General features: G+C 36.0%; 3 protein-coding genes and 1 pseudogene across 7 annotated transcripts; 1 reads left to right on the top strand and 3 right to left on the bottom strand.

Annotated features, from left to right (window-relative positions):
- Window positions 1-2284: 2284 nt before the first annotated feature.
- LOC104758954 (protein DEHYDRATION-INDUCED 19) lies at window positions 2285-4673 on the bottom strand. Of its 2 annotated transcripts, XR_015583916.1 has the most exons (6): window positions 4300-4673; window positions 3419-3561; window positions 3260-3337; window positions 2923-3164; window positions 2651-2834; window positions 2285-2570 (listed from the first exon to the last, which is right to left on the bottom strand). XR_015583916.1 is itself a non-coding variant. In XM_087490543.1 (5 exons), the coding sequence occupies exons 1-5, from the start codon at window positions 4346-4348 to the stop codon at window positions 2723-2725; spliced, it is 624 nt and encodes a 207-aa protein (XP_087346669.1). In that variant the 5' UTR covers window positions 4349-4531; the 3' UTR covers window positions 2649-2722. The 2 variants fall into 2 exon arrangements, 1 of the variants encoding a protein (XP_087346669.1); XM_087490543.1 differs by lacking the exon at window positions 2285-2570 and having other exon boundaries at window positions 2649-2834; window positions 4300-4531.
- A 12-nt stretch (window positions 4674-4685) lies between these two features.
- On the top strand, window positions 4686-8452 carry LOC104758955 (uncharacterized). 2 transcript variants are annotated; one of them, XM_087490541.1, is made up of 9 exons: window positions 4836-4992; window positions 5086-5246; window positions 5436-5564; window positions 5659-5949; window positions 6035-6238; window positions 6319-6480; window positions 6578-6979; window positions 7117-7196; window positions 7296-8452. In XM_087490541.1, exons 3-9 carry the CDS (start codon window positions 5529-5531, stop codon window positions 8197-8199), a joined length of 2079 nt encoding a protein of 692 aa, XP_087346667.1. In that variant the 5' UTR covers window positions 4836-4992; window positions 5086-5246; window positions 5436-5528; the 3' UTR covers window positions 8200-8452. The 2 variants fall into 2 exon arrangements, with proteins under 2 accessions (XP_087346665.1, XP_087346667.1); XM_087490539.1 differs by lacking the exon at window positions 5086-5246 and having other exon boundaries at window positions 4686-4992.
- A 174-nt stretch (window positions 8453-8626) lies between these two features.
- Window positions 8627-12498, bottom strand: LOC104758957 (uncharacterized). Of its 2 annotated transcripts, XM_087490542.1 has the most exons (4): window positions 12127-12260; window positions 10274-11921; window positions 9967-10138; window positions 8627-9084 (listed from the first exon to the last, which is right to left on the bottom strand). In XM_087490542.1, the coding sequence occupies exon 2, from the start codon at window positions 11897-11899 to the stop codon at window positions 10286-10288; it is 1614 nt and encodes a 537-aa protein (XP_087346668.1). In that variant the 5' UTR covers window positions 11900-11921; window positions 12127-12260; the 3' UTR covers window positions 8627-9084; window positions 9967-10138; window positions 10274-10285. The 2 variants fall into 2 exon arrangements, with proteins under 2 accessions (XP_087346668.1, XP_019095122.2); XM_019239577.2 differs by having other exon boundaries at window positions 10274-12498.
- On the bottom strand, window positions 12390-13918 carry LOC104758956 (uncharacterized; annotated as a pseudogene). The gene is made up of 5 exons (XR_015583915.1): window positions 13609-13918; window positions 13425-13512; window positions 13213-13281; window positions 13048-13107; window positions 12390-12646 (listed from the first exon to the last, which is right to left on the bottom strand). The product of XR_015583915.1 is annotated as an uncharacterized LOC104758956 (transcript).
- Between the last annotated feature and the right edge of the window lie 7544 nt (window positions 13919-21462).

The following is a 21462-nucleotide window of genomic DNA, read 5'->3' as shown; positions in this document are numbered from 1 at the left end:
ATACAAGTCGAACTTGACTCACTTAAGAAACAAAATGTATTCGGACCTATTGTACTCACGCCTGAAAATGTGAGACCGGTTGGATACAAGTGGGTATTTGTAAGAAAACGAATTGAAAAAAAATGAAATTACTAGATATAAGGCTCATCTTGTAGCTCAAGGATTTTCTCAAATATTTGGGATTGATTAGGAGGAAACATATTCCCCCGTTATAGATGCAATAACGTTTAGATTTCTAATGAGTCTAGCAGCTGGCAAAAATCTAGAGATGCGTCTCATGGATGTCGTTACAACATAATTATATGGATCATTACATATTGATATTTATATGACAGTTCCTGATGAATTTAATATGCCTGAAGCATTAAAAGCTAAATCCAAAGAGTTATGTGCAATAAAGTTGCAAAGATCATTCTATGGGTTAAAGCAGTCTGGACCTATGTGGTATAATCGTCTCAGTGAGCATTTAACAAAAGAAGGATATGTGAATGATCCTATATGCCCATGTGTTTTCATCAAGAAAACAAACTCCGGATTTGTGAGAATCGCAGTATATGTTGATGATTTTAATATAATCGGGACTCAACAGGAAATACAAAAAGCAACAAACTATTTAAAAGGGGAATTTGAGATGAAAGATCTCAGACAAACAAAGTTTTGTCTTAGTCAACAAATTGAGCATACTCAAAAGGGTATATTTGTGCATCAATTCACATACACTAAAAGAATGTTAAATTTTTTTAATATGGATAAGGCAACTCCTCTCAATACTCCAATGGTCGTCAGATCACTAAATGTTGAAAGTGATCCTTTCCGACCAGCTAAGGAAAATGAAGAGATACTTGGTCTTGAAGTACAGTATCTAAGTGCAATTGTAGCCCTTATGTATCTTGCATATTGCACTCGACCTGATATTTCATTTTCAATTAATCTTTTGGTTAGATTTAGCACGTTTCCTACATGAAGACATTGGAATAGAATTAAACTTGTTTTTCGTTACCTTCATGGGGCTATTGACTTAGGATTATTTTATCATAACAATTTAAATGGCCAAATGATTGGTTTTGCAGATACAGGATATCTATCTGATCCACACAAAACTCGTTCACAAACAGGATACATGTTCACGATTGGAGGCACTGCTATATCACGACGTTCTCAGAAACAGGCGCTTGTAGCTACTTCTTCGAATCATGCTGAAATTAATGCACTTCATGAAGCAAGTAGAGAATGTGTGTGGCTAAGTTTGATAAGTCGACACATTAAATCAAGTAGCAGAATTCGTCATAATACATAGCCAATTATCTTATATGAAGACAATAATGCATGTGTTACTCAAACAAAGGAAGGGTATATCAAAAGTGATAGAACCAAACATATCCCTCCAAAGTTCTTTTCATACATCCAAGAACTCGTGAAGAATAAAGACATTGAAGTAAGATATGTTCGTTCATCCGAGAATTCTGCAGATCTCTTCACAAAATCATTAGCCACGACTATGTTCAGGAAACATGTCCATAACATTGGAATGCGTCGTCAACAAGACTTGTAAGATGAGATCCTGATTAGTCGAGGGGGAGCTTGCGAGGTTGTACTTTTTTTTTATCTTACTAAGGTTTTTTCCATTGGGTTTTCCTAGAAAGGTTTTTAACGAAGCAACAAAAGACATTACGCAAGAGACATAGTAACAATGGTCTCCAAGGGAGAGTGTTGTGAAAGTCAGAAAAAAAAGACGTCTATAATATCAACAAATGATGCGCATTTGTATAAAGTTATGCATTTATTATTATTTTGTGTGAACCCCACCATTACTATACATATATAGAAACTTACTTTTTTACTTCTATATAATCGATCGAATCCATTACAAACTTCAATTACAAAGAAGTTATAACTCTTTGTGTCTGTCTCACTTTTATTGGGTATCCCAATCTTTTTACCTATATAAATTATTATTTATATTTTTATTCACTACAAAATCAATAATTTTTTATAACAATTTTAAGTTAAACATATTATTTTTGGTTAGTTTAGTTCGGTTTTCCACAGTTCTTCGACCTTGATTCCGTTCAATAAAATAATTTTTTTTTTCCGGGTTATTCTATGATTCGGTTTTCAAGAACCTTTAGTCTTTTACCCAGCCGTAAGTCTTACTCTAAACATTGACTACCAAAACCCTAGTACTAAAAACAACATGGCTAAATCATTAACCCTAAACATTGTAGACCACCATCATCAACAGATGTTCATACGCCATACGTGGTTTCTCAAATACACTTTTAACTAGCTTACAAGAGTGAACATCTTTTTATTTCATAAGACACAATACATAACATATTGGATTATATGCTACAGACGAGAGAACTTATTCTTCTTCCTCTTATCTTACTTTTTCAATGACTTAATAAACTTTATAGAAAACATAGTTCTCCGCAATGTATTATAAGTAGCATCTTCTTCTGGTTTATTACTTCAAGCATACACAATACATAGATATAGATAACATAGCTGCATCTTGCTCTTCTCCGTCTTCTTCTTCTCATCACATCCACTGTTTTTTTTCTCCAAACCTACACACAGTTGAATCAAGATTCCAATGAAAATGTGTTTGTGGGTTCTGTTAACACAACACAGAGGTTCAGATATATACCAGATTCTCTGAAGTCTGGTTCTGCAGAATTAGTTCCTCTGCGTTCTCTCAATCTTTGCATTTGCTTTTTGATCAGACCTCATCGAAAATGGCTGATGACAAGAGCCTCTGAACGAACTCTGACTTATGCCTCCTCTCTTCTCGGTCTTTTGATGAGACGGGTGAGATGCACACTTGCCTCTTGCTGAACAAGTCCAAATGCTAATCAAGGACTAAACCTTCTCAAAACACTAAAAAAAAAACTAATAAAGAAGCTGATGTAGAAACTATACCGCTCGATATGTTTCTCCTCGGATACTTTTTTGGTTTGGCGTGTCACAGGAGAACTCTGCGATCGTGTAGGTGATATAAATGACGACACTAGAGGATCAGGAGTTCCACTTGGTGGAGGAACAGAACCATTACGAGAAGTAAATCCTAACAACCTCTGTAGATCTCCTTCTCTTAGCTCTTTCCGAAGAAATGAAAGTGTCGAATTGGTACCGCTTTTTCGTGACTTCCTCTTTCGCTGCAAGTAAAACTCTCATTAAGGAATTCAACAGAGCAATGTGGTAAGAACTAAGAGAATATGGTTAAGTTATATGTGTATTCATTGGAAAAAAAGGATATCTTAAATAAACTTCCATGGTGAAGTGTTATGTGTGCTACGATATCAACTCCCACTTTTAGAGAGCAAACAGGACATACCTGCAAAACAACGGATTTGATTGTTTAAAACATTATCGATGTAAAAGAATTGCATGAAAGAAAACATCGAGAGAGCAATACCGCGTTCTTTGACTCTAAAGTATGTTCATCATCTATGTGACAACACAAACCAATGATATCAAACGATTCTGCACAGAACGGGCAAGCAAACTCCTCCTGGAAAACATCATCTCCATCTATTTCTTCAAAGCCCATTAACATTTCTGCATTTTTTAAATACAAAAAAGATCATATAAAATTACGAGAATGATCTTGCCAAAGCATAAAATAATTCACCTAGACAAGAAACAAACAATATGAAACGAAAAAAACCAAAACTAGACTGCAAGAGACAACCTTCTGAATCATGGTTTCCCTTTCTAATCAAAACTCTAAAACCAAATTCTAGACTTATGAATTTAGAAAAGAAATCAAAGACACAACTTAATAATACACAAAATTCTAATACAGAACAAGCTTAAAGGTAACATCACTCTAGATCCAGAGAGAAAGATGTTTTTTTAGGTTATTTTCCTGCATTTTCTCAGCAACAAAGCAACCTTAAACATCAAATGAAACAACTTAAAACCAAATACCTAAAGATCTATGAATAAGAGAGGACTAAGAAAAATTGAACCTACCCTTCTTGTTTTGTTGTTATAGATAAGATAGGAACATCAAATTTCACAGTCTTATTTAGAAGCAAAAAACATCTCTACCAGTTCCAGCTCCACAAACACAACAAGTTCAAGAGCTTTTCTTACATGACTCAAACTAGAGCAAGAAATAAGCTAGGAAAAAATTGAGCATAACTATCAAAAACATTTTCTTGAGACAAAATCAAGAAACCATGATATATGCATCAGACTGATAAAAAGTTTGTATTTTTAATTAAAATTTTCATTTCTTGATGGCTACAAGCTCTAAATCAAAGTTGAAATAAGCTATACTGTAATTCTCACCAGATCGGGATCGAAGCGTAGCTAGAAATCTCTTGGAATCAGCGTCCATCTCTCTCTCTCTCTGCCCGCAAAATTAAGAATCTTGGAACAAATTGAAGGACGGTTTAGCAAACGAAACTCAAGCAGGATCGATCTTGATAGATATGGAAGATGAAGACGATGATGATTTTATTTTCTTAGTAGGAGGAGGAGGAGGAGGAGAGAGGAAGAAAGAAGTGCCTTGTGATGAAACAAGGACTATTATCGGATTCTCAGAAAATGATGGACCGGTTTCTCGAAATTCCAATTTCCGGTTTATTGTTTTCGCCCGGTTTATAATCACGGTTCCGTTTTTGGAATTACTCAGTCCAGAGTTTTTAGCTTAACTTATGTCTAATTCTAAACTCAGTCCGATGTTCAGCTTATGTTATGCTACGTCTAAACTCTCTTTTGTCATATCAGAACGATGGAGACTAATCTCAATTCGTTTAATACTTAAACACGGTTAAGACAATTTCCGGTTTAATAATAACAAATGTTCACGAACCATAGTTAACATAATAGTAATAAGTATTTTTTTATTTCTTCATATTATTGTTTTTTATTTTTCTGCTGGAGCCCTAAATCATCCGAACAGAGCACATCGCTTCCCTTGTTCCGATCAGAGACCCTCCATCGCCGGCGTAGCTGCCTTCTTCTTCTTTTTTTTTGCCGGTAATTTTCCTTAATTAGTTCTCCCTTCTTCATTAACAAAGATAAAGGAGACCCCTTTGGCTGGCTAAGATTGCTCTCTGTCTTATTTTCTAGTTTCTTCAGTTCTCCAATTTGGGTGCGTTTCGATTGAAGTTGGTTTATGGGTTTTGCTTAACATCTCTCATCCAGTAGCGTTTAGAGTCTAAATGATCAAAATTGGTTTCATTCTCGTTGCTTCAAGCTTTACTAACATCTAGCTAGTGACCCTATACAAGGTTTAGCGCAATTCCTGTAATCTATCAAATCTCATAACTTTCCCAGATTCAATCTTACTGATCAGAATTTTAAATATCGAAACTTTAGAGTTGTTGTTTGAAGAGTATATAAAACTGAAGAAATAAATAGCTCTTTTGTTTAGAACATGATCTAATGTTTTGGTTGTTCTGTTTCCTTACTTTGTGTAGGTTTGAAGTTAGCTTCGCTCTGCCTTTTGAAAGTCTGTTGATTATTCTTTAACAGGAAGAAGTCACTGAGATCGTCGACGCATATTGTTTAACATGTTTTCTGGAATAAAGATCATACCTCGTGATGAAGTAAAGTTACTAGTTTCATTTTATCCTGTTTTTTTTTGTTCTTGTTGTGTGTTACGACTGGCTTGAGTGCAATATATTGTTATTTGGTTATTAGGTGCATGATGATAGTTCGGAAGGAGAAAAAGAGAAATCCAGAGGTGGGAAAGATAGAAGAAGAAGGAACAAGGATGATGATAGAAAGGAGCGTAAGGGAGAAGGAAGTAAGAGAGATGGGAAGAAGATTGTTAAGGATGGGGATGGCGAGACTGTTGACAACGACTCCCTCGAAGGAGATATTGTAAGAAAGAAAATGGGTCTTGACTGGATGCTGCCGCCAACTCGAAAGGCTGATGATCCAAACCCTGCTTCAGATGTAGAGGAGAAATTCGAGGAAAGTGCACCTGAGGTGAGGGGATTTTGATTTGGAGTTTCTTTCTAACAGGTCCATAATAGATAGTTAAGTTAATGCTTCTTTTTTGTTCCTTGAACAGGTAACTAAAGTAAACCCAAGGGAACTAAATCCTTATTTGAAAGACAATGGAACCGGTTATCCAGAGGAAGAATCTGAGAAAAAACATGGTAAAGACCAGCTTTTACCATCTTCGGTTGTTGGAGATGGTGGTGCGAGTTGGAGAATAAAAGCACTCAAGCGTGCAAAAGAACAGGCAGCGAGAGAAGGGCAAAGGCTTGAGGAGGTAAGTTTTATATATATTTACGATTTTAATTTAGTCTCTTTTGCTTTTGAGTATTGCCTTATCATTTGATGGTTATGCAGGTTGCTGGAGAACGATGGGGTTCTCTTGGTAACCTTGTTGAGTCTGTGGCATCTGAAAGAGCAGCTCCATCTCGTGCCCATTTGAATGCCATAAATAATAGAAGAAGAGGGGAAAATGAAAAGAAAGATCCAGAAAAAAAACCAGAAAGAATTTCTGAAAAGGTACTGTTTATGTTAGGTTTGATGTTCTTTAAGGTGAGTACTGTTTCAGACTGGGAAGTATGACAGATTATATTCTGACTTCATGACATGTTTATAGGGTAATGATCGGGAGTATTTGAAAGGTGACTCGCTGCAACATCGTGTGTTGAGAGCCCCCAAAACTGACCCTTCCTTATCCTGGGGTAAGAGAAAGGGCCAAACTCACAGAAACGAAGACTCGAGGCTAATATCTGAAGCTGCAGCTCACTTGAATAAGTTTTCCAATGACGGAAATTTCATGAAGGAAATGCTTTCCAAGCAGAAGAATGTATCAGTGTCACCCGTAGAGACTCGTGGAGATCACAGAAGTGTTGTGGAGCAGAAAGCATTACCGTCAGAGACCAACAAGGATGGCGAAGGGACTCTTCCCAGTATGGAAAATATAAGTGTGAATCAACTGGCTGCTAAAGCCTTTCAGCTCCGTATGAAAGGGAAACCTGAAGAAGCCCAGAAACTTATGGTGAGACAGTGACTTTTTTATTCTACATCGTTTACTTGCCTTTTGCCTGAGTCCTTTTTCAAACTCATTGCTTAAGTATGACTGGTTCATCTGTTTTACCTGCTTACTTCTGAAATCAATTCTCTTGATATTCACAGGATGAAGCAGAGAGGCTAAAAGCAAAGCAAGCTGCTGGAGACGATTCATCCAACCACCACTCCATGAGAACCGTAGTGAGGTAAGTTTACAGTTTTTGCTGAGATGTTTAGCTTATTTATTTTTATTTTTTTTGTTAAATCGTTCTGATATTAAAATTCCTCTGTTTCTTACTCATTAGATATCCTGTCAAAGAGATGTCGGGTAGAAGGAAGAATGAAGATGATAATACGGATATGCATCTAGCCAAGAGCATAATGCAGAACAAACAGTACAAAACTGCTAATCAAGCTGCTGATGATGAGTATGACTATGGAGACGCTCCAAGCAAAAAGTCCCGGAAGCGGGAATCGTCCAGTAACATTCCTGAAAAGGATAACCGTGTGAAACGTATTATGACTCAGCAAGAACGATGTCTCTTCTGTTTTGAGAACCCAAAGCGACCGAAACACTTAGTTGTCTCCATTGCAAACTTCACTTATCTGATGCTACCACAACAGCAGCCCCTTGTCCCAGGCCATTGCTGTATCCTGCCAATGCAGCACGAGGCAGCCAGCAGAAGTGTTGACGACAATGTTTGGGATGAGATTCGTAATTTCAAGAAGTGTCTTATAATGATGTATGCGAAAGAAGGAAAAGACGCTGTGTTTCTGGAGACAGTGATTGGTTTGTCTCAGCAACGTCGCCACTGTTTGATCGAGTGTATCCCAATTCCTCAAGAGATAGCAAAAGAAGGTCCTCTTTACTTCAAGAAGGCGATCGACGAAGCGGAGAGCGAGTGGAGTCAGCACAATTCAAAGAAACTCATAGACACTAGCGTGAAGGGTCTGAGGAACTCTATACCCAAGAATTTCCCTTACTTCCACGTAGAGTTTGGTCTAGACAAAGGGTTTGTTCACGTAATTGATGATGAGCAACAGTTCAATAGCAATCTTGGACTGAATGTAATCAGAGGAATGCTCGAGTTACCGGAAGAAGACATGTACAGAAGAAGAAGGCATGAGCCAGTGGAGAGCCAGAAGAAGGCGGTTGTGAGCTTTGCACGCGAATGGGAACACTTTGATTGGACGAAACAACTTGATTAAAAATATCGATGGCTTGCTCGGTAGTGTCAATTCTTTTCAACAGAAGCATTTCTTGAATGGCATTGCTTTAAACCTCCCCAACTCCTATGCACACATACCAAAAGTAAGGAAGGATTGTTTGAACATTGTTTGTTGTCTTTAACTGTGTACCTATATGTTTGAGATTAGGATGATAACTTCAATCAAAAGCATCAAGAGATGAACACAGAGGTTTCAATTTAGTAGATAAAAGCTGCGTTTAATTGTCCCTTTATTCTTTGGCTTTTGTTTTCCTTCACAGAAAAAAGATACAAGAAGTTGGAAAGACAAAGATCATTCTCCATTAGTAGGTTGTGTCTGGCCCAAGTTAGCATGTCATATCCCAAGTCCAAAAACCCCACATGAACAAAACTTGATGTTCAACATTCATGTATGAACAATTTTGGAATTTTTGATGAGATCATAATTCATAAACCAAATAATGAGATTTTGACAAAAAAAAAAAAAAATCATGAGAGAAACATGTCTGATTGTAAATATGAAAAGAAAACAATATAAACCCATTTTGGTCACCAGAACCGAACCAGATAAATAATCAGACAAAAATTACACATTTCACACTAATTTAACTATAAGTTAACAACCCCATGTTTCATCAGAGATTTCAGACAAATCCTTGATCTCACACTTAATTCAGATCCAAATCTGGACTTGTAGCAACGAACAACTGAAAGAAACCAATGAAGTCAGCTTTCCTTTAGAGTTTTGGTCCCTGAACTTGGAGATCTGGCCGCGGATCATACAAGTACTGTCCAGTTCCAGTACTTTAACTGTGAATTTCAGTGAAGAATGCAACAAATTGCTCATAAGTAGTTATGTACAATGGTTTGCGCCATGGGAACATCACTGCAAGAAAAACAACAAACTAGAGATTTGTCAACAAACGAAGTCAAAATATGCTATTCAATAGAAGGAAAGCAATATTGTGGATAAAAGTGTGTGATCAAGCTCAGAAATGGTTGGCTCATCAGCAGAAGTTTATGAGTCGCAAGATTCCACAAATTAAATACAGTTTTTTCAAACTAAAGATGACCCACACAATGAGAAAAGGGGAGACAAAAAATAAGAAAAATTCAGACTAAAACAGAAATTCTCTGAATCTAATTATTTCAATAACCCACTGGTTCACTCTGTGTTCTCTGGTACTGTTTGGTATTATAATCCAGTGTCACTATCCGTATAAGAAGAAAAAATTGGTATAATTCAAAAGGCTCGTGTTAACTAGAGGTTTACTAGAGGTTTTATGGATATTGAGTCTCAAAAGAGTGAGTCTAAGAATAGAAATAATCATAGGAAAACACAATATGAAGCAATGAGATTAGTCCGAACTGAACGGGATCAAGAACCAATAGTCCAATACCAAAAAGAAGACATTTCATCTCATCCTGCACACTAATCTTAGTATCTAACACACACCATGTTTTCATCAGAGCTTTCATAAGATCCTCAAAAACATTTTTATTCGCATCATCTCAGCAAAGGACGTTTTTGAATTGTCAACAGACAAATCCATTGTTTCAACAAAGAAAACAGCAAAAGTCTGAATCAAAGAACCAAGGATCCTTCCACGAATTCACAGATTCTTTTATGGTAGCTATCTACCTAACTGACTCAGCTAAAGTTGCAAATGCAAAGGTTGCCACATTTTATCACTAAGAATCCAAAAAAACAACAGCTTGAATGATGCACTCTAATTGTTTAAAGCAACCGGTCAGGCTTGCTACTGACCTTTGCTGAGCATTTGTTTGAGCCTTCCACTTTTTCTTTAGGAGAAAGGTAGATCTTTACAATCCAGTTTCATGAAGTCAACCTCATGAGCTCCTCCATATCCAGCAACGTCATGAATATTCTAAGAAGCTTCTGGCCTCGTGATATAAGATCCTCAGTGTAAACATATCACCTATATATTTATAACAAAGTTAAACAAAATGTTACCATCATTTGATTTCCTATGAACTAAAAAACATATTCATGAACATGTAAGGACTGCATTGCAAAGTAATCACTAGTAAATCAACATAAAAGGGTTATTCACCTCAAGGATGGTTTAAGAAAGCATGTCTAGAAAGCTTTTGTCCAATCTCCCATCATACAACATATCAGTGATCAAACTAAATGTTGAAGCATCCCCAACAAATCTGCAACTCCTCATTTCTTTGATGAGTTCTGCTGATGTAGCTTTGTCACCATTTCTAAGTTGTGCCCTGATCAGCGTATTATACGTACAATCATCTGGGAGAATCCTGTCTTCTTTCATTTTTTTGAACAAGGCATTTGCTTCTTGCATTAAGCCTTTTCCACAAAATCCTGAGATCATAGTATTGTAGGTTATAACATCAGGCTTCCCTCCTTTAAAGCTGAGGCTACAAAACAAAGTCCACCCATCTTCCACCTTCCCAGCTTTGCACATCCCTTCAATCATAATATTATATCTGACAATATCAAGTTCCATTTCACTCTTTTGCAGATCCTGGAATACCACCATTGCTTTCTCTAGCTTCCCGTTGTTACAAAGTCCATCTAACAAAATGTTGTACGTCATAGTATCGGGAGGCACACCATCAGATTCCATCTCTTCGTATACTTTTTGGGCATTATCACAATCTCTAGCTTGAAAAAACCCTTGGATAAGAGTGTTGTAAGTGACAGCGTCGCCATTCAACCCTCTTTCAGACATCTCACGGAAGAGCTCCATACCGTCCTCTACCCTATTACACTTGCAAAATCCTTTTATAAGCGTACTATAAGTCACTACATCTGGGAGAAAGTCCTTGCTAACCATGAACTCAAACATTTTCTTAGCCTCCTCTAGACGATCATGCATACAAAACCCATTGATCAATGAACTGTACGTGACATTATCAGGATCTATTGACCTTTGAATCATCTCCTCATACAATTTTTCAGCCTCTAAAAGCTTCCCCTCTTTCACATATGCATCGATCAATGCATTAAAAGTGACTACATCGGGGTTGATTTTCTTCTGGATCATATCACTTAGTAGTCGAGAGGCATAACTCCATCTTCCGTAATTACAAAGGCAACTTATGAGTGAGTTATAAGTGAAAACATCTGGTTTGATTCCTTTGTTCTCCATTTCATTGAACAGCTCAACAGCATCGTCAACTTCTCTGTATTTGCAAAGACCATCAATGACTGTGTTGTAGATAACAACATTGGCCTCTATTTTCGCAGCTTCCATCTTCTTGAGAATACTTAAAGCCAAATCAATATCACCTCTCTTACATACTCCATTCACAACCGCACCATAAGTAACAAGATTTGGTTGACAGCCATTTGCAACCATTCTTTCAACTAAAGCCACTGCTTCCGAGGCTTTGTTGTCACGAAAAAGACCATGGATTAGAGGGTTATATATCCATGTATCAAGTTTATATCCCATTTCAACCATTTGATCGACCAAAGCTAGAGCCTCTGAAATCTTTTTACCGTGACAGAACCCATTGAGGATTGAAGCAAGCGTGACGAAATCGGGCTCATATCCCAGTTTCATCATCTTGCCAAGAATAGCTAAAGCAAGAGAGATTTGAGAGCTTCGGCAAAAACAGTTAATCAGAATATTGTAAGTGTAGTGATTATGTGAAATTCCCAGTTTTTGCATTTGCTCGCCCAGAGAGATGACAACATCATACTTCTTCATCTTAGCGATAGCACTCAACAATCTACTGAAATCAAATATGGAAGCGCGTTTACGAGACTGTACCATCTCACTAAACAAACCTATTGCTTCGTCTAACTTCATATCACTCACCCCATTTCTCAGTTTCTCTCTGTAACCATTACTGACGCTAGAAAAAGCTCGTACTATCCAGTAACAAGAACCCAAACTGCAATGGCTAAACGAAGGAGGAGAATTTCCAGTTTTACCTTTCTCAGGAAGACTCCCGTGACCAAATCTCTTCGCCGCCGCCGTCGCAATCGCAAACGATCTCATCATCTTCAGCTGATTAGGTCTCTCTCTCGAGTCTTGAGAGAAATTTGTACCGGGATTTAATTTGGCTCCACCCGGTTTAATTTAATTTTTGGAATATTTAATGTGATCCTAACCAAATCAAGAGAGACACATCACCATGTGGGAAGCAAAGGCTACTTCACCAACACCGACACGCGTCAAAAAAAGAAGTTCAAAAGATTCTAACTAGTTCTTGAGATATTTTTATTATATGGGCATTGGGGTCTTAGACAATTGAAAATGGAATTGAAATTTTGATACAACACGATACACACAACACAACACACAGAAGAAGTAAGCGTTAACGCATCGCAGCAGTACTACTCCTCGAGATATTGACACGTTGTCTTTTGCTGCCCCTTGGATTGTTGTTACAGTCAAAGCTCACGCCATCTCCACCAACCATATCCGTTGCAAGTCCTCTAAGCTCTCTCCCTACTCATCATCAAAACCGAACCAGAAGTTTATTTCCTTGGTCTAACTTAATTTTTTGGTTAATGTTGGTTTACACATTGTACTTATTAAACCAAATTAGTGAAACAGAGAAACTCTCTAATACAAATCTTTTAAATTTTCAAAACCAGCCTACGATTGGTTATTGCTGACAAAAACTTTCTTCAGTTATTCGAGCCGCCAAAACTGAATATACCAAAGAATCTAACCGGTCTAGGACATCTAACCAAACCTAAATCGCATATGATACAAACTGACGAAACATTCTATGTCTAAACCAATAGTCAGAGCTGTTAAACCGGGTGTGGTCATACACTAATTCTAAATGATCAGCTAAAGTATCATGAACCGGGAATTCAAACCGGGAAAGAACTGGGGCATACCTCGTCTTTTTTGACATTGTTCATCATTGAGATCATCTCTTGCATGAAATCGCAGAAATCCTAAATCACACAACACCATTTATTAGGGTCAAACATAAGAAAGAGAAAACGACGTCGTTTTCAATTTTTTTTCCCTAAAGCAGAATCAAAGAGCAGAGTACGAACATCGTCATCATCTTCATGAGGATCGTAAGCCAGCATCGTACATTGACCTCTTATTCTCATCGTTCAGAACTAATTTAAAAAAAAAAAAAAAAAAAAAATGGGTAGTGCTGTTACTTGAGACGGACGTTAACAAGCGACGCAAATAAAGATAACGATAAAGAATTAACGGACGTTAAGAAGATATTTTTTGAAAGAAAAAAACGTGAAATTACCAGAATAGGCTTCCTGTATTTGTTGAAACCGACGTTTAGCTTCTCCGACGACGCCAGGATTCCGAACGTATCTGTCCGGATGCCATTTCTTCACCAAAATTTCCCAAAAAAATATTTTCAGATCACAGATTAGTAACCAAAAAAAGGGTAATTCTCAGATGATTCATATAAAAAGTAGAAGTACCATGGCTAGCTTACGGTAAGCAGTACGGATATCGGAAACGGAGGCGTCTCTACGAATCCCGAGAACGTTGTAGTAGCTAGATCTGATGTTCGATCCTCCTCCACCTTCTGACGCCATTTTCCGAAAACCGCTAGCTCCTCCGTCTCCGTCTCCGTGGCTGATACGTTTTGGAAGGTTGTTCTGTTATGTAACTCTCTTTAGTTTAAGTCAATTTCACTGTCGAAGCATCGGAAAAATCTGAGAGTTGAAGAAGCAATAGCTCTTTTTTTTTGTGGATGGAGAAGAGAATGGAATGAAACCAACAAACACCAAAAAGAAAATATCTTCGTAGGAGAGAGATGGAAGTTAGAGAAGGAAACTTCGAGAGAGGGTTTGATATTTTTTTCTAATTTTTTTTTATTTAGGTATCAATTCGGACTATATGCAGTATAAATTAATTTAAATAAAATATTATTTGTTTATATAAAATAAAATATGTAAGTGAAGTTCTTTTTAGTTTATTTAAACTCACGTTTATTTTCTGTAAAATACATTTTTAAAATATATAAGTAAGTAATTTTCGTTTATTTTTCCGTAAAATATTTGAACTTGAAATAATTATAAGCTGGTGTAGAAAGTTTTAATGTCTTTTTGTCTCTCTAAAAATCAAAATCACATATTTTATGTTTCACATTATTATCAATATCACTATACCATTAAATAGATAAAACAATAATTTTAAATTAATAGATTTAATTAAACTAATCCTAACTTTAAAAATACAATGAGAAAAATGATAAAAGTGATAAATAAATGAATAATGTTTTTCCTGTGAAATGTAATTTACTTTTAATAAGTAAATGTGTTATAAAAATGATAATTAAATATATTTTTGGATTTAATTGTTGATTAAATCTTTCATTTTTAAAAATTAATAAAAAACATTGGCTCATAATATTAAAGTAGCATATTTGTGTGAATAACTAAAAAGTAAAAGCATTTATTAGAAAGATATAGGAACTCTATCAGCACAATACAACACGTCTCTTTTTGTTGTGAGAGTGTTTCTCTGTCAAATATATAAGGAATATTTTTAATCTTTACGATATTTTGTGATATTACATGTCACGTGTTCGTTAGATTATTGTTGATGGTGTGGAAGCCATTTTAAATTAAGGCCCATGGAAAGCCCAATCTAAGATTAACTTCTATTTCCTTAGAAAGTTAGCCAAAAAGAAATTGTAGGATAACTTATTAAATTAGGCCCATGAAAAGTTTTCAGGGGTGAAATTTGGATCTATATTTTGGTTTTGAGAGCCAAATAAATCTAAGTTATTAAGAACAGATTACATGAACAACGAAACTATCAATAGGGTTGTATGAATCCTCCGTACGAATTCCAAAGGTTAGAGAGATCCATTAGATAATTTAATTTTGTATGGAGAGAGGTAGTCTCACTAGGCGTGTATTTTGTATACAAAAAGAAAATCATAGTTATTTTACTTATTTACGTAACCTATTGAAATTCATTTACAATTTCAACTTTATAAATTATAAATGGTTGTATCATTGCGGGAACAGAAGTTGTTTGCCAAGTTGAGCAAGTGTAGTTTCTAGCAGAGGGAAATGAAAATTTTAGGTCACATTGTTTCTGTAGAGGGAGTTTGTGTAGATTTAGAGAAAATTCAGATCATCAGGGATTGACCTAGATCACAGAATGCCACAGAGATCAAGAATTTCCTTGATTTGGCAGGTTACTACAAGAGATTTGTGAAGGGGTTTGCGAGTAAGGCACGACCGATAACTTAGTTGACAGGGAAGGATGTTCCTTTTGTTTGATTACATGAGGGTGAGGAGGGATTCACAAGCCTGAAAAAAATGCTGACTACTATGCCAGTGTTGCCATTGCCAGAGTAGGGTGAGTGTAATAGCCCTCACCATGACTAAGGCCCGGACGGAACAATCTTTGCTACGACCGGTCAACTAAAGCCCATTATTCCGTCAAGGAAGGACAATTTAGGCTCGGACATTCAAAGGGCCAATACAAGGGAGAGCTGAGGCACACCTAAGGACCGAGAATAAAATGCCATATCAAGATTCATTCTCCGTCAAATGGGAAAAATGGTATGGAAAGTCAGGCTATTAGCAATGTCCCTAAGTTGGGTGAGGAACCCATAGGTAAGATCTTAGGACTAGTCTTATCTAGGAAGCCTTAGCTGGTCTAGGGAGATTAGGAGGAATCAAAGAAAGTGGACTAAGATAGGATGGTACGGGTTAAGGCGATGGTTGGCAATGGTAGTACCGGCGGACATAGGTTGCTTTAGGCAATCCGGATAGTGGCGGTACCAGCTAATGTAACATCCGCGAACTGGAATCCTGGTTTGGGATGTGCATCGATCGATGCTGGAGGAGCATCGGTCGATGCAGGTCAATTTCCTGCGTTTTGACTTAAGTTAAACGCTGCGTTTTGGGCAAAGAGGAAAGGGGAAAACCCCTTAAGTCGTTTCTTTTGTCTCATTAGACGATTTTGGCCGTTTTTGAGAGAAAAGAGAAGATAGAAGAGTGTTCTTGGTGTTCTTGGAGATTTATGTGGATTAGTGGCTTTTTCTGGTGAGATCTGAGGCTTAGGGCGTTGTAGGAGGCTTCTAGAAGTGTTTTCCTGCGTGATTAAGGTTCAGAATCTTCTTGGCAAAGATAAAGGCAAAGTGTGATCGTGGAATCAAGGCAATGAAGAGGAGGATGTTCTAGTGGTTCGCTTGGTTGTCTGGCTTCTGATAGTTTGCTAGAGTTGAGTCCTAGAATGTTGTTTAGGATTGCTGGTTTTCTGGTTTATGCTGTTTGGATCACTAGTTTATGATTTGGAATTTTGGTTATTAGTTATTATTTATTGGATATTGGTATCTGTTATTTCCGCTGTTGGTTGTGTTTGAGGTTAGGTGGCTAGTGGGTATAAGACCACTAGCTGTAGTGTATTTATTATTTATTAATTAAAAAAACGGGTCAGGTCCTTTCAGCTAACGCGGGTCACTATCTGATTGAACCCGGGACGACGGACAGCACACGGACATGGACGAGGACAGGAGCGTACATGGGATCAAGGACGCGTCTACTACCGGAACCAGACGGCCATCGACCCAAGCACCAAACTTGATGCCCGAAGTTACAACAAGGAGCCGAACAGCAGCAAGGACCGCAAGGAAGAAGTGCCTCATCTTTTTCCAAGCTTTTGTCCAAGAACAAGAGACGCTCGATCACGGATCCAACCGACCCGACGGATAGCCAACCGAGGCTCTTATCACGGTCTTCACCATCACACAAGGGTGAAGACCTCCAAGTCATTAGGGAAAGTAGTACTCTTTTCCCACCTTGGGTTTGTCCCAATGGGTTTACCAAGGGGGTTTTAATGAGGCTATAATCCCTAGTGCATGGCCATGGCCAAGGACCATTTCGGCCACGTGGCCATCCTATCTTTAGTTTAAATTCGCTTATGACCGTTGCCTTTTTAATTTTTTCCTGGACGTTGCGTTTTAGTTTTACCCACGTGTTTAGGGTTTGAGAGCTCCCTTATGTAAGCCACCCTATATAAATGGCCTAGACCTCATCATGTAAAGGTAGACTATCAATAATAAAGAGCAAAGTTATCTTTTCCTCTTGTTTTCAGTGATTGAAACGAAACCCTATAAGCTTCACGAACCGGGTTCGTAATCTTCTAGTTCAGCTGTATCACAAGGAGAGCCATCCCTCGTGTGTCGCTACTTCGCCCCACTTCTACCCCCATCTAACCGAGAGTCTAACGAGTCGAGCATCTCCTCGTGAACCTCTTACCATCCATCTTTATCGTTCCTTAGTGTTATTTCCATCCGTACGCCGTTCACGTCACAACTGAACCTTACTTCCGATCCGTTCCGATGGGCTTGCTCCGTCCGTGGTCCGGGATCATATCACTATCGGTGATCCAGACGATAGTAGTACTAGTTAACGCAGATTTTTATTAGTAGCCCGGACAATGGTGGCAATGGCCAGCACATGATGACTAGCGGTAACGCGGATAGTTGTATCACCTGTCGATGCAGGTTGCCATGGGTAATTTGCACGAGGGAAGGATTGGTCTTGTATGTATCATTTTTCTAAGGTGGCACGCGGGCAGGTAACCTTATGTATCACCCACCAGTTCGGTACCCGGCGGTTGTACATGGTCGTACCGATATGCTAATGGACTGACGGTCGAGATGCAAGGGCGCCAGTTGAAGGGAATGGACAACCAGGATATTCCCAAGGTGATTCTTATCCGATCAGCCTTCATCCTTATCCCCATGGCCGTGAAGCTTATCCACTGAAGTCAACCCTATCTGTTCGCCATGTGTCACCACCAGAGCCGCGAAGGATGTCCGCCATGTGTTGCACCAAGGGCCGCCCAATGCCACCTCCTTCTTTGTTAAACCGACCTTGGAAGGCTATATAAACATCCCCTTTCGCCCCATTTGTTCCTCATACCCGAAAGCCTATTAGAAAACCTTAGAGTTTAGGAAGAGCGCGCGGAGAGCTGCGAAGCGCCGGAAAAATTTAGGTGAGTTCCCGAACGCGTGGAAGTAGCACGTGAATACACTAGTTTAATTTTTGTTTATTTAATTATTTAACTGAGGTTAGTATTAATTACTTGATTAGTTTAGGATTAAGCTAGTTAAGTAGGATTAAGTTAGTTGAGTATGATTAAGTTAGTTAATTAAGGTTAAGTTAGTTAATCATGTTTAAGTTAAATTAATTAGGATTAAACTTAGTTAATTAGGATTAAGTTAGTTGATTAAGATTAAGTTAGTGATTAATACTTAAGATTAAGTTAGTGATTAGTACTTAAGCTGAACTGCTTAGTATTTAAAATTTCTACATTCAAATTCAACTAATAATTACAATTAGAGTCATTTGGTAATTTTTTTGTTGTTGATATATAAAACAAATTAATCAACACCGGGTATTATTTCAATAGTCTGGATTCAAACAGAAGATTGGGCTAATGAATTAATCAACAAGGGAGATTATTTCTATAGGTTCACTTGCATGCATGAATGTCTTCACACTAATGAGGTTTAACTAGGTTAACTGAGTCTTGTGAGTAGGGGTGTCAAAGTGGGGAAACCTACCAATCAATAATCCAATGACTTTAGACTTAGATGGTTTGTGAGTTAATCCAATTCATTTGTTAAATAGTTTGAGTCAATCCATCAACCCAATTTTTTATTTGATAACAAAAAGATCAGCTCATATGAGCCAATTGGAAGGTCCATCAACCCAATTGTTTGATGGTTTTAAAGATTAAATAAGTTTACCCAGAATAATAAAATAATGAATTATTATTATTGTATATTATCAATATATCATGAGTTGCTCTAGAGAGAAAGTTGTGATATTAAGTTTTTGGCACGAAAATTTTAAAAATGTATTATTGGTGAGAAATTGCGGACTCCTGTTTTTTTGGCGGAAAATATATAAAAAATCACATTTTTGGCAGAAAATTACATAATCTCATTTTTGACGGAAAATTATGGAATCACTTTTTGGCAAAAAATTGTAAAAATCATATTTTTGACTAGAAAATTATTGAATCATGTTGTCCGGCCAAAAAAATTATTCCGTATTTTCTCTGCCAAAATCCCGGTCTCACAGTTTTGGTGCGGAAAAGTTTGGGCTAAGAGAGATTGATGTGATCAGAGACCTAATAAGATTAGGTTTGTTTCTGTTTATAAAATCGGTTAGACATTTGATTCGGATATATGTGGCTTATATATTTGATTTATATTGTTTAATTCCACTAAACCATTTTCACCCAAACCATTTCTACCTAACTTATTAAACTCACTAGGTATTGATTCCCTACGCGGGTGGGGGAACTCATTTTAATAAAAATTTATTAAATTTTTTATTTAATTATAGATATTTATTAAGTTATTTAGTAATTAATTTAAAAATACAATTTTTTGAAAATTATTTATATATTGATCGAGAAATATTCTTAAAAAATAACTTTACTTTCACGTGTGATTAACAGAAACTTCATGTTGATGTGTCGTTCTCAAAGAGTTTTCTGTTCATTTAATTAATGTGTTACCCTTTGACTAGAATATTTATAGATTTTGTCATTGATGTTTACACATATTTCACTTAATTATTTTGAACAAAATTATATTTAAAATATGCAATTGAGGGATACAAACCTTTACAATTAAATAAATAATGTTTAATGTTATAAACACAAGATAGGTAGTTACATTTTTTAAATAATATGTAATGTACTCAAATTCACATATTTTATTTAGTTCTTTTTTCTAATTCAATATTATATAAACAGTAGTTGCAAACATTTATACACATATATATATATATATATATATATTCTTATGTTTATTACCACATAATTATATAGTTGAACATATATAACATATGGCATCACCATATATATAGTTGAACATATATATTCTTATGTTTATTACCATATGATAACATATGGCATCACCATATCTATAGATTTAAAAAAATGTGTAAGTTTGAATAGACACAACTGTTTGTAAAATACACATCTTTACAATGAACATACGCAACTTTCTAAACAGAAGCAACCGTAGAAAAAAAATTTACAAAAAAATAAAATGAAATAAGCTACAAAAAGACACAACTGTTATTGGCATTTATTCGCACCATCATGTCATTTTAAGAGTGTTCCTCAATTAATAGTTTTAATATCTTTGTAAATTTTTCATACAATTATTTTGAAAATATATAGTGTCATATACAATGATTTCAGATTGTTATTTAAACAACAACAACATAAAGTGATAAATAAAATAAATCTAAAAACAAAATATTGAGTTAAAATTTATCTAATTAATATCTATTACATTTTTTCAATTAACTCTTTCTTCATAAGGTGATGTCATATGACATAAAAAAAATTACATCTATATATATATATATATATATATATATATATATATGTTGAACTATATAATTATGTGGGAATACACATAAGAATATAAGATGTTCAAATGTATAAATGCAGCACTTATATTTACATAATATTAAAATTGAAAATGGAACTAAAATAAACTATATTTTTGGTAAGTGGTTAAGTTTTATACAAGTTTTCTGTTTTTTCTATCATACAATGTCGAAACAACTTATTGAAGGGAAACCAACTAAAACAAAATATGATGATTTAAGTACATAAAATATTTTTTTTTAAAATGCAACTACCTATCATATGTTTATAGCATAAATCAGTTTATTTGATCGTAAAGATTTTTATCCTTCAATTTCATATTTAACTTGTAATTTTGTTTTAGTTCATTGAGTGAAATATGTGTAAATATGTGTAATTTTGCAATAAATATTTTATTAAAGTGATATCGCGGGGGCTCATAACCTAGTATGGTATAAGTTCATTCTTTTGTCAAAAGTTTTTTTTAAAAAAAAAACCTGAACGCTCAATATTTTTGGTTTACTTTTAATTTGATTGGTATTTTGGTTCGACTGATCACGATGTAGCGCTTAAAGTCTTAAACCGTGACATAGTGGCATAGTTCACAGAGCTTGATTGTCTGACTAACAAAGACGAAGGGGCCTCACCGCAAAGAATCCTAGCATAGAAATAATCGGGAATTTTTTGTTTGGGGATCTTTCAATTAAACAGGTTAGAATCATTTCTTTTAATATATTTTAATAATTAATATATTAATCTAAATAATGAAAACGGTGTTTTTAGTAACTTAAACATGAATAAGATTGCAATTACATAAGTGACAAGCTACATGAAAAATGGTTATAATAACCACAGGAAAATGTGACCCTTTAAATTATTTTTAGGTTTTTAAAATGTTAATAAGT

The sequence above is a fragment of the Camelina sativa genome, chromosome 16 (assembly GCF_030686135.1).
Source record: "Camelina sativa cultivar CO46 ecotype springtype chromosome 16, ASM3068613v1".
In the NCBI taxonomy this organism is placed as follows: domain Eukaryota; kingdom Viridiplantae; phylum Streptophyta; class Magnoliopsida; order Brassicales; family Brassicaceae; genus Camelina; species Camelina sativa.
This window is presented reverse-complemented; position numbering and strand designations above follow the sequence as displayed.